We start from the raw sequence: 12,132 nt of genomic DNA on the forward strand, positions 1-12,132 counted from the left end.
CACTAATAATTTTGTGTGTGGACTTCTGTGGTTAAGTTTCATCACAAGATCGGAGTAAGAACTCTCAGGTGCTGTGCCACACCATCTGGGACCCCCTCCACAAACAGATGGGCAGGCCTCTTCTTCTTTGGACAGACGGTCCTTTCGTCACCTGATGTGGTCTCCCCACCCACGCTCATGGGTCCCAAACCTGTAGGGTGCCCTAGAGAGAGCCTCACGGGCTCTCAGGCAGGTGTCTAAATCCATCAGGCAGGCACTGTGTGCGAGCGAGCTCCTGGCATACACACGCATCAAGCAAGTCTCCAGGATAAATGAGCTACGAGGGCTTGGAGCTTTACCTGGATGTCCTCTTTCCTCCCACCTGTGGAATCCACACAGGGAATTACAAGATTTCAGGTGGTTTTGGGGCAATCAGTGGTTCTCCTGAGCCAGACCCAGCACTGGAGCCGTGGCAGCACCACAGGCGGCGGTGTATTTGACAGTCCTGGGTGGGGAGCGGCTGCTCCCCCTCCTGCCAGGGGCAGCATTGTTCGCCCCAGCAAGGTGCTTTGCCAACAACAGCAAGGGAAAGGAGGGGAGAGGGAGAAGAGGAGGCAAGGAAAGGCCCAAAACGGTCATCTCCCCACCAGCAGACACCGTACAGACAGCAAATAGCCAGCTCTCCCTTGAAACACTTGCTCCTATGGGAGCTACGCATCAGCACTTTTGAGCCCGAGGGTGTCTCTCGTAGATGGAGCCCTTTCTCAGTGGAGCTCAGGTGTCCAGCATCTCACCTGGCACCCTGGGGCTCTGCTGGCTTTGTCTCCTGCCTCTCTCTTCATTATCATCCGACCCTGGCTTTTGCTAGAGCCTGACCTTTCTCTTTTTCTGTTTTCTTGCAGGTACCTGAAGAAAATATAAATGGTGTGGTCAATGCACTCCAAGTCAGTCAAGCTGAAAAGCATTAGAAATCTTCTGAGCTGGTTCCAGATGCTTTTTATTATTATAATTATTATTATTATTATTCTTTTTTTCTCACAGTATTTCTTGAAAAAAATCTGATTCCAGAGAGTGACATGAAAAGAGACTGTGGAAAGTTGAGCAGAAACAGCTCCAATAAGCCTTTGTTTTAATTATTATTATTATTATTATTATTATTGTTATTTTATTAAATTTCTTTATGAATGAGGGGCAGGAGGAAAGGGAGTTCAGACGGTTTCCTGAGGTCCAGCCCTGAGGAGAAGGGCGACCTTTGGCGGTGTGGAAGGAGTGCCCCGGGGACACCGGTGTCTCCCCGAAGCGCGGTGGCACAGCCGTGGGCACTCTGCCGAGGGCTTGGTGGCATGGCCGGAGCGGAGGGGCCATAAACACTACGAAATGTGGAATTAAACGGAAAAGACGTCGCATAGTGCTGGCTTGTCTCCTCGCATCAGCCGTTCTGAGGACCGTCCGTCGTTGTGTATGTTGAGATAGGATGGGGACTGGGTTCTGTTTCCCCTGACAAAACTCTGGCGTTGGAAAAGGGGAGAGCATCCCATTGCCTAAGTTGTCCCCTTCTTTCCTTTCTCCCCGCAGTCAGAGCTTGGCCGCCTGGAGAAAGCCCCGGGTGGACACATTGCTCTGTCCCACCTCCCAGGTGGTACCACCACTGCTTTGTCTGTTTTGAAACCCAGCCATTTCAGTTCAGTTTTCCCCAGCCACCCTCAGTGTCCTCCTGGTGTGTCCCCTTCTCTGGGGCAGCTGCTGTCCCCTATCCCATGTCACAGCCGTTCCCTTGTCCCCCAGGGCCAGAAGAGGAGAGAGGCTAGAGAGGCTTCTCTTCTCACATCCCCTCCGTTCCTTTCCTATCCCATTTTTGGATGTTCATGGGGCCATGAAGCATTGCCCAGGGCCCCTTGGTAGCTGCTCCTCTCCTACCCTGCACGGCCTGGGCCACCTTGGCCGAGCCCCACAGCAGGTTGTTGTCTCCAGCAGGGCCAGGAGGGTGCCCAAACCTTGCTGGGACCCTCTGGTGGGGTTTTATCAGCTCCTTCATCACCAGGGTGGTAATCGCTGCTCCATGGGGACTCGATTCCCAGGGTCTTTCCATTGGGTTCAGGCCTTTGAAAGCCACACGGTGCTGAACACTCCTGAAAAGCAAGGCGTTTTGTCTGGCCCTGCCATGGGCAGGAGACGTCTCTTCCCCTGGGGCAGTGTTTGCCTCATGTCACAGCTGTGAGGTGGGATGACCGAGGTGTCAAGGTGCCACAGGGGACGGTGGTGACCAGCACCAGGAGAGCAAATGGCACCCTGAGCACAGAGAGCTGTGCTGAGGAGCAGGGAGAAGGGGCGGCCACCTGCAGAGGCCTCTGCTTTTACAGCCAGGAGCCTGAGCATTTCTTGCGTTCCTGGGCTTCTTCCCGTTTTTGACGTGAAGAAGTAGCAGGTCTCAGAGTTTTAATGAGGACTTACTGAAGAGACAGCCTCTAGCATGGTTTTGATGGTTTTCATGAGATTGCATCTCGCAGGGTTTTGCATTAAGCTCTAGGCAGTACGCAAGCTCTTGGGATCACACCATGCTCATGGTTTTTGGTGGGCTGTTGGACATGCAGACAGGTTTATAGCGGGGTGCAGGACATGCAGGCACTCACACTGGTGTACGCCTTGCTCGTTAGTTCTCCTTTCGTGGCTTGGAGGGCTGAGATAAATTTGAGTTAAATTTGTGCTTTCTGGTGCTGCTGGACCCAGACATTGAGCTTCAAATCCCTTTGCTTTCTGATCAGTGGGGTGTTGTGTGGCAGCTGGGCAGGGAATCGGAGCATCCACAAGCAAAATCATGGGTAACTTTTATTTCTAGCTCCTAACTGTATTAAAGCATCCCTGCTGAGGAGCACTTGGACACGTTTAATTCTTTACCCAGCAGGGTGTTTCACTGTTCCTTTACATGGGTTTTCAGAGTTGCCCTGTGATACCTAACATTCACTCCAGATTTCTGCACTAAAGGTTTATTCCAGGTGTGGCACCATGGATGTTTGCTCAGAAAGATGCTCCGGTTTCCTGCCACATGCCATGAAGATGCTGGCACAGGCCGTGTGGTGCAATATTAGAAAAATTAAAAAACAGAGATGTTTTACGTGAGTCTGTGTGGCGTCGGCAGCCGTGAGCTGAGCTGAAGGTTGCAGTGGGGTGCTCGGTAGCTTTTCACCACATAAAGCATTGAAGGGTTTCTCCTTGGGGTGGCAGGTTGTTTGTGGGGTCATGCAGTTGTTCTGGAGATGGAAGCCAGAACATTGCTGCTTGGTCTGCAGCTCTGGAAAGCCACCCGAGCTTTCTGGTCAGCCGAGTCGAGCCTGAGCTTTCCCTGCATGTAAAGACAGTGCCAGGGGGCAGGTCCTGTGTGCACTCCTGGGCTCTGCCAGCCACTGAAAAAATGGGCATTTGGCCCCTTTCTGCATCAGAGAGCAGCGTGCGTTGGCCTCCCCGTGTGCCACTGCTGCTTGCTGAGGGCCGCGACGTTAACGCTAAGGGATTACTTGAAATGAGCAGCAGCTTTACTGAGCCTTAAGAGAAAGCAAAAAAAAAATAGTTTTTATTTTATTTTTTAAATTTTTGCACTCAGGATATTCTATAAGTTTTTTTTTTCTTTTTTAATTTACATTTCCCACTTCTTTCCCTGAGGGAGTCAGCGTTAGTTCTGTGAAATCTGTGGATGTCTCCCGGGTGCTTCAGAACGTCACAAAGCAGGTTGATGTCCCGCCCTGACAATGTCACAAGGTGGAAAACCCCTCGGGGGCCTTTCTGTGTCCACCATCATCCTCGGACTCACGTTTTTATTTCCTCTCTCTTTCTGTCTTGATAACCAAGTAGATGGTTCCAGGCGACGAGGGGCGATTCCTGGTGCTCCCTGCCTCGCTGCGGTGCTGGGAACGGGGCTGACCCGGCGTGTGGTTCAGATCAGCACCAACTTGGGATCTGGTGTTGCTTGTGAGAGCATCGATACAAGGCTAAGGCAAGATGGGGGCTGCGGGGGCTTTGTTAAAATAATAATAATAATAATATCACACTTAATGAGCACACTTAATGAGTTCAAAGCAGTGGCTCTTCAAGCTGCCTGACATCTCCTCCTCGCCAGCACTTCAGGGTGGGGGAAAATTGAAGGGTCTTTTTCTTTTGTAATGCCTTACGATACTCATGTCTCTGCACATCCCTGGCGTTGTGCTGGTTCTTTGCCACTCTGGATAAAAGGAAGAACATGTCCCTGTGGCACAGACTACGGCTGGGCATCTGCAGCACCGAAAACCCAGGTTAGGTGCCAGCTGCCCCGTGCTGTGCCCAAGCCTCCGCATCAGCATCTTGGAGGCCGTGGTTGCTGCTGATCAGGGACCCCCCAGCCCTGCAGGACCCTCCTGTGTCCCCGGGGTTCCTCTGGGTGCGCAAAACTTCACCAAACGGCGCAATGCAAAGCGCGTTTCCAGCCCTGCAAGGAGGGCTGGGCAGGGGAGGAGGAAGCAGCCCTCGCTCACCCTCCTTGCTTCTCCGAGGCCTTCGTTTCTTAGCAATTGAAACTTTCCTCATGCTGCGTGTTACTGCCTGGGGTTTTTTGTCTTTCTCCGCACGGTTAGATTTTGGCTGCAAGTTCCTTTCTACTGTGCAAGAGTGCGCGTACGTTCATAGAGGTGTATAGTGTTTCTGTAGGAATAGTATGTCCCCGTTGTACACATGTAGCAATGCCTGTGTTTTATGTTCGTGCGGCTGCATACTGTACATAGCATATATACTTGAGCAATATAGGTTCATATATACCGCGTGAGTACGTGTGTGTGTACTCCGGGCAGACACAGTAAGTGCCGCATACACACATTTACTCACCATTTATTTTTAATTCAAGTATATAGGCAATACGAATACTTAGTTACACTCTGGATTTCTTGATTCTCTGGATTCACGTTTCTAGCAAAGAGCAGCAGCGAAGCCCCCTCGGAGCAAGGCTGCAGCTCCTCCGCTTGCCACGGGCAGGCAGAGCCCGACCCCAGAGCGCAGCGCGGTGCGGCCGCAGCGCCGGCTTTCCCTGCCTGCCTCGGAAACACCCTGTCCCTCTTCAGTTCGGTGCCTCAAGCACAAAGACTTTAGAAAAACTGCTCCTTTTTCATTTTTAGTTGCTGTCCTGAATGCTTTAGCATCTCTGTGTGGGGCTGCCCGTGCCTGTTGCACAGGTCCCTGGCTGACTGGGGTTCCTGTTTCTCATTGAGAGGGCAGTTTGGGCAGAGGTGTGCAGGTTTTGGTGGGTTGGTGGCCTGAAGGCAACGCATTGCCACTGCGGATGTCTGGTATTTATTGGGCAGCTTGTGTTGGTTGACCTGAGGAGCTTTAAATCGGTGCGTTATTAACTCAGTGGGTTACTTTTAAACAGATGGCGTGGAGGAGAGGATCTTCTCCTGTTAAGAGTAACAGAGGCTGCCTGAACGGTAACTGGCAACGCGTGGGCTTCGCATCTCCTCGTCAGACTTCCCTGCTGGCCAGGAGTGCTTTGGGAATGCTCTGGGTGGGAAAAGGCTCTGACCCCAACCATCGCCCCACAGTTACACTGCACCAAATGCTTCCTGGCCACTCGCCCTTAGGCTCCTCCAAGTCCCATAACCGCATCCTTCAGCAGCTTGTGCAGCTTCTTCTTGGACACTGAAGTCAGTTTGGTTTGCGGGTGATGGAGTTTCTGAAGGACAGTGCTCTGAGTGGCGTGTGATAATCTTTGCATAGGAGGCTTTAGTAGAAGCATTTGGATTTGGCTGGAGCAGACTGTGGCTCCTGCAGTGGGTGACACTAGCACTGGGACTGACTTACTGGCAACACCATTTATGAAGGGCGTTCCTCGTGTGAACGCCACGCTGCTGCTTCCAAGCCAGCTTTGAACTCCAGGCTCAGTGTTACCAGCACCACGGGCACGGGTGGGGAACGCTGCTGGGGGGAGGCGAACCGACCCTGGGCCCTAACACAGACCTGTTGGTGTCGGATCCTTTCTCGTTACTGCCCTGACTGCCCTGGGGCCACATTTTTGGTCCGTGCCGACCCACAGCAGCGCCGTTGGGAAGAAGGGGGGGGACAGCTGGGGCACCAGCTGGTGCGAAGGGCATTTGTCATTTCCTTTGTACTTGAGCAAATATGAAGGTGTGCAGTTTTGCTCGTTCGTCGTGAGCACAAAACCATTTTTCTTCTTTCTCCAATTTGAACCAAGCAGAGCTCCTCTCCCTGCCCAGCTCCCTGCTCAGCCCCTGGGGACACCTTCGTCCCAGTCCCAGCCACGGTGCCAGGGACCCTCCCAAAGCCCCGGTCCTCAGAAATCCTCTGATGTGCAGCCCCTGCCCTGGGGAGAGCCTCCACGGGTCTCCGTGTGCTCGGAGGCAGCAGATCCTTAGTGAAGGGTGGCAGGTCCCGTGTCGGTGCTCCTTTGGCACTGCTTCAATGCAAGCAGCTCCTGCCCTGCCACTGGGTGATCACCGTTTTCTGATGGCGACGCGGGAGTTCTTGGTTCAGCCCAAGCCTGAGCAGCAGCTGCTAGCTCCTGAGCACAAGCGTCTCGCTGCAGCATTCAGTGATGGACAAGAAATCGTTCCCTGATGAGGATTTCTTTTCTTTCTGTTATTACTGCTGCTGTGGACATCTCCAGTAAGCAGCTTAAGGCATCTCACTTACCTGTTCCCATCCTGACTGCAAATGCTGGACTGGATTAAACTTTTATTACCTGCTAGAGAGTAAAACCCAGTAAGCCTTTTGCCAAATAGTATTTACGTCGTACCGCGCATGCTGGGGTGTGTTTACATTGGCCGAGATGTGCAGATCTGCCTCGCAGATTTAGATACCTCCTCCCCACACATTCATCTGTCCGTCTGTCCGTCCCCCCGTGGGCTGTCCGTGTTGGGGCCGGCGAGACCCCGTGGGCATCGTGGGGGCACAGAGCCCAGGTGGAAACGCTCGGGGTGCTTCACCCAGCACGGGCTGGGGGACCCCGACCATGAATCCTGAGTTCCTCTGCTGCCTTCAGCCCCTTTCCATCCCTCTGCCTCCTCCTTCACTTAATCTTCATTAAGCACAACTCGGTTTAAATACCAGCTCTAATTAGCACAGGGGAAGAAAAGTGTTTGCAATACAGCACAAGCACTGGAGGCTGCTCACGCTGCAGCTGCCCCTGCAGAAGCTCTTGGTGAACGTGGAGCAATGCACAGACCCTGTTTTTGGCAGGGGAAATAAATGAAGTATGTATCAAGCAAAGTGTATTATACTTTTAGGGTGTGAATGTGCAGGGAAACATACCTCTTTGGAACACATAGCCAAGAAGTCCCTCTCTTGGTCTCTCTAGACAGCACCAGCCATTTCTCCTGGTTGGGAAGCTAACTCCTATGCCGAGGGCTGGGACTGAAGGCTACCTTCAGACCACAAGTCATAGCCTTCCTGCTCTGTAATCCCCTCTGTTTTATAAATGACCTGGGGGTGGATTTGGGACTGGGGACGGTCAGCACGGCAGGACTGATGGTTTGAGAGCCCATGGGGTGCTGCGGGTCCCTTTCCAGCAGCTGTGCCGGTGTCCTTCCCTCCCTGACGCCAAAAAGTGGCTCCGTTCCTCCTTCATTTTTGGGCTCGATTGGATTTTCCCCCCTGGTGCAGATGTGGCAGAAGTGATGTCGCTTGCACGGCGCGTTTGGGAGGGAGTTGGAGTTGGGGCCCTGCTTCCCCCACCTCCCTGCTGCCATCTCAGCGCCTCGAGGACCTGAACCCTTCTGCGACAGCAGTAATAAGCCTTTTCTTTCTCCCAGAGGATTCCTACCAGCTCTTTTGTAACTTGAAAAAATGTAATTTTCCGAGTACCCTGCCCTTTGTGGGAATGCTGCTGCCATCCCAGCGCGGCTGCCGACAGCACGAGTGCTCCACTGGGGGGAGAAGCCGGGGAGCGTTTGCCGTGCGGAGCCGAAGGAAGAGGCAGGGAGCTGTGTTCTTAGGGCCTAGGAGAAAAACCCCACTGCCCTTCATTATTTCTTGTAATTAGTTTTGATGCCTGGCTTGTGATTGTTTTTGAATTGTTGAGATCAGCAAAGTGACCCGATGAGTTTTGCTGCGGCTGCAAGGCTGCTGGGGGCAGGACACCTGGGTGGTGTCACGGGGAACAAGTGGTTCTGGTCTGTTTGGTCAGTCTTGGTGCTGGAAACCCGTTGGGGTTTGAACATCTCCTTTTGGGAGCGAACCTCAGCGGTTTCCCTCCTGGGGCATGCGTGGTGCTGAGGCCAGCCCTGGTCTGCATTCGGAAAGCCCAAAACCTCGCTGCTGCCGACACCCCGGTGTCAGCCCCGTGGCTGCGGGCAGCGGGGCTCTGAGGATGGCGTTAAGGGGGGGTGGGACAGGCAAGGGGTGGCCTGGCAGGGACCTGCAGCAGGGCCCCGCTGTGGATGCCCTGATGGAGCCTCTGGACGAGCCGTCTGTCTCCCTCCACCTCCATTAGCCGTGCACCCGCCTGCTCTCCCCATTTTTTTCCCACTAAACCAGAGGGTGCGAGGTCCTCGCTTGGTCCTGTCGCTGTCTCCTGCTCTTAGGGCACCGTAATGCAGCCGGGGGGGTTAATCTGGGAGGGGTGGTGAATGGAGGAACCCGATCACCCTGCTGGTGCTTAGGGACAGATTTTGGGTTGGCTCCCAGGGCTGACATGGGGCACATTGTCAGCCCTGGGGTAATTTTGGGCTCACGCTGCGTCTGCACCGTGCCAGGCACCGTCACACCGGGTGGGCATGGGTCAGCAGCCATAGGGCACCGCCACCCCTTGGTGTCTCACCTGGCTTCAGCAGCACTCGGCATCTCTTCCCCCTTTTGGACTTGAGAAGCAGCCCAGATTTTCCCCAGATGCCCAGGATTGCCTGCAGTCATAGCATTGCCCCAAATTTCCAGCAAGTAGAGGGGCTCCTGGTGCAGCATCTGCCCTGTGTCACCCAGGGTCTGTCCCCAGCTGCTTCAGGTGACCCAGCGGGACAGCCCCAGGGGCGCACAGACCTTGGGGACTTTGAAACCCCTTGTTTAGGTACCGCTGTCTCTGTGAGTGAGATCCCACTGCTGGCCCCTGACACCCACCAGAGGCTGGGCTGGGGACGCGGGCACCCTCAGTACCCCAACCTCCCACAGCCCCTCTCGGGACCCTTTCCTTTGGGGGAGTACAAAAAAAAAAAATGCATTTTTATTTCCCCCCCCCCCCCCTTTAACTACCAGACTGATGTGAACCAAGGCAGGGGCTCCCCCTGAGCCGTGGGGGGGCTGCTGGCACTGTGGGGCTGTGGGGATACGAGGTGCAGGTGGCCCCGGTGCGTTGATGCCTTCGTGCCCGCCGCTGCCCGAGGGGCCCGGTCCTCCTCCAGCACGGTGCCCTGGGTGCAATGCGTGGAGCTGAGAAGTGGATGCTTTGCTTTCCCAGCGAGTGCACACGCTTCTTTTCTTTGCTGGTCTTATGCTGAAAAGCTGAGATTTATGTACTGTATGGGGAAAAAAACAACAAAAACACACAAAACACACAGAAAAAAAAAAAAAAAAAAAAAAAAACTAATGTTCCAAAACAAATGACAGTATATTTTGTACTTTGTAAAGTGTTAATTAAAATGAAAAAGAAAAAAAAAAAATGAAACATACGCTGTCTGCTTTTGTACTGATCAAACTGATGAAAATAAAGCAGAGCTTGGCATTGTCTTTATAAGATGTAGCTCACTTTTTTCAACCCCTGGTCGCACTGGGCTGTATTTGGAGCCTGGGGCTCTTGGTGTCCCACAGGACCGGCCCCAGGCTGAGCTTCATTCCTGAGGGCTTCTCCATGCCCCAGGCTGCTCTCAAGGAGCTCCACACCTGTCCCGTCCCTCTCCCTGGAAGCCCAGAGGCAGCAGGACATCTTGGAGGGGGTGCAAGACCCATTTTTCACCCACTCACAGACAGACTCCAGACAGCCCAGGGTTGTTCTCCGAGTCTCAGCAAGCAATAAGGCTGCCCAGAGCTGGTCCCATCCCGGGGGGGCTGAAAGACCTGGCTGATGTGTGCAGGAAAACCCAGGGGAACCCCCCTCATGTCGGAAGTAGCTCCTCTGCATGACCTGTGGCTGCTTAGTCAAGAGACTTTTGTTTTGTTTTGTTTTTGTTTTTTAAGATAGTTCAGTCCATTTTTGAAAATTCTGGCCAAATTTAAAGAGCATGCACCTAAGAATTTAGTCTGGGCTCATTAATCTGGAAAATTTTCCTCTGGAAGCAAGCACCAAGTGTTTGTGAAATGCAACCTTAATGCTTTGCCTTGAGAAAAAAGCCATTGCAACAGAAAGCCAGCCCCTGCGCCGCCGTGCAAGCTCATGGGCTCCCTGGCCTGTGGCTACCCAAAAAAGAGACCGGGGTCTTGGGGGTAAATGTGCAGGATTTTGGCTGTAGAACTGGCGCTTAGACTCTTAAGACTCCATGTGCTGACGGTGCCTTCGCCTCAGTGGTTCTCTGCCTTTACCCAAAGAGGCACAGACGCCAGGGGGTGGCCCAGCACACCACAAAAAAAACACCACAAAATCTGGAGTGTGATGAGTCATGCCAAAGTAACATCGTTCCAGCGGTATTTTGAACTCCCCAGGCTAATTATTAGTTCTCTGAGTCACTTGTTTTTTGAAGGATCCTGTCGAGAAAAGAGCTCGCCGTAACGTAGCAGGTGCCTAAAATAACCTTGGTTTCGGGGGCTCCGATGCACCCCATTGCCAGGCCGGCTGCAGAGCAGAAACCTGGGTGTGAGTCCCTTGTCCTGCCCTGCCGCAGCCCACCGGGGTGCTCGGGGTGGTTCATGCATGTCTCTGCTCAAAGAGCTCGTCCCGGGCTGCTTTCAGGCTATTTTAAGCCCAAACTGACAGCACAAAGGTGTTTGGAGGGCAAATTACTCTTGCTAATCAATGCAAAATCAAGGAGGTTATTTTTGCTCTGATTTGAGCTGCTCCCCGTGTGCGTCCTGCGCCCACCTCTCGCTGCAGGTATGTATATTTAGGGCTGGTTCGTCCGCAGCTCTGCAGAACGAAGTGGTGCAAAGTTGCCTCCCAGCGCATCGCTCCTGGCTCCCCAGAGGGGTCCCTGTACTTCAGCAGCGCTCGGACACGACCCCGACCCATCCTGGGGGTGAGGGGTGGGGAGGCAGAAACCCCTCGGGACAGAAAACCAGCACAGAGAAGGTTGCTGCTGGTCCATGAGAATGCTGCTTGCTAGTGCCAGGCCTGTGTGTGTCCTCGGGCAGACACCGTGCTGACCATGCCACATGCTGGGCAGGGCGCAAGGACACCGGCTGAACGCTGCCCTCCCTGACTGCTCCTCAGAGGGGCTGGATGGGTTTTGGTGTCCTTGGTATCACGCTGCAGGCTGGCAGGGAGCAGGGGGGCTTCTTTCCATGCCTTTGGGCTGCAGGACACGAGGGGCAGGATGTGCTGGGTACTGCTGTGCTGCAGAGCTGGGCTGCGAACACCACCCACCCCTCTCCCACCTGCGCTTCGACATTCACAGCGGGCTGCTGGTAATGAGGAATCGCGGCGCTGCAGACAAGAACCCCATTCTGCTTTCCATTATCGCCCAGCGTAACCTCCTGCCACCTGGATTTATTTCCCCAGCAACCAGAGGAGAAGGAGCTCAGCCTCAGCCCGGCGCAGCTGTCACAGCTTTCAGTGGCTGACAGGACAAGAGGTGTGACAAGCGCCCCGGGAGCTCGGCTCATCCCCTCCCTCGGCACTTCGGGTCTGACGCGGGACGTGCCGAGGTAGCTGGAGGCAGGGCAGGAGAGCAACCCCTGCACGCGCCCTCCAGGCAGCCGTTCAGCCTCAGACCACGCTGCATGAACTGAGCAAGTGCAGTACGTCACTGGCAAATACAGGGGAACTGGTGTCAGCCCCAGCTCTCTAAGCCAACCCGATTTTGCACGCAGTGCAAGATGCTGAGTAACAAAGTGAGAGGTGGCGTGTGGAGGCTAATGGCTCTGGACAAGCTCTAGCCTGATCTCATCACTCCAGCAGTGCCCCTGTAACCAAAACAAGGGTCGGGGTGGTGTATGCCAGACCACAGGTCTGTGCCACCAACCCCGTTCCCACCACGCCGTTAGTGAATGCCCACGGCCACTGCAATGAAATTGCAACCCTCCCCAGTGCATTAAGTTGTG

General features: G+C 54.0%; 1 protein-coding gene across 1 annotated transcript in view; it reads left to right on the forward strand.

The window, feature by feature from the left end:
• The window catches only part of CASTOR2 (cytosolic arginine sensor for mTORC1 subunit 2), a 127,543-nt gene extending 117,867 nt beyond the window's left edge, over positions 1-9,676 (forward strand). Inside the window, exon 9 of the mRNA XM_035342840.1 lies at positions 882-9,676. Coding sequence (XP_035198731.1) covers positions 882-947 — 66 coding nt within the window. The 3' untranslated portion in view covers positions 948-9,676. The remainder of the gene's footprint in view (positions 1-881) is intronic.
• Positions 9,677-12,132: the final 2,456 nt, after the last annotated feature.

Source organism: Oxyura jamaicensis, chromosome 19 (genome assembly GCF_011077185.1).
Source record: "Oxyura jamaicensis isolate SHBP4307 breed ruddy duck chromosome 19, BPBGC_Ojam_1.0, whole genome shotgun sequence".
Lineage (NCBI taxonomy): Eukaryota > Metazoa > Chordata > Aves > Anseriformes > Anatidae > Oxyura > Oxyura jamaicensis.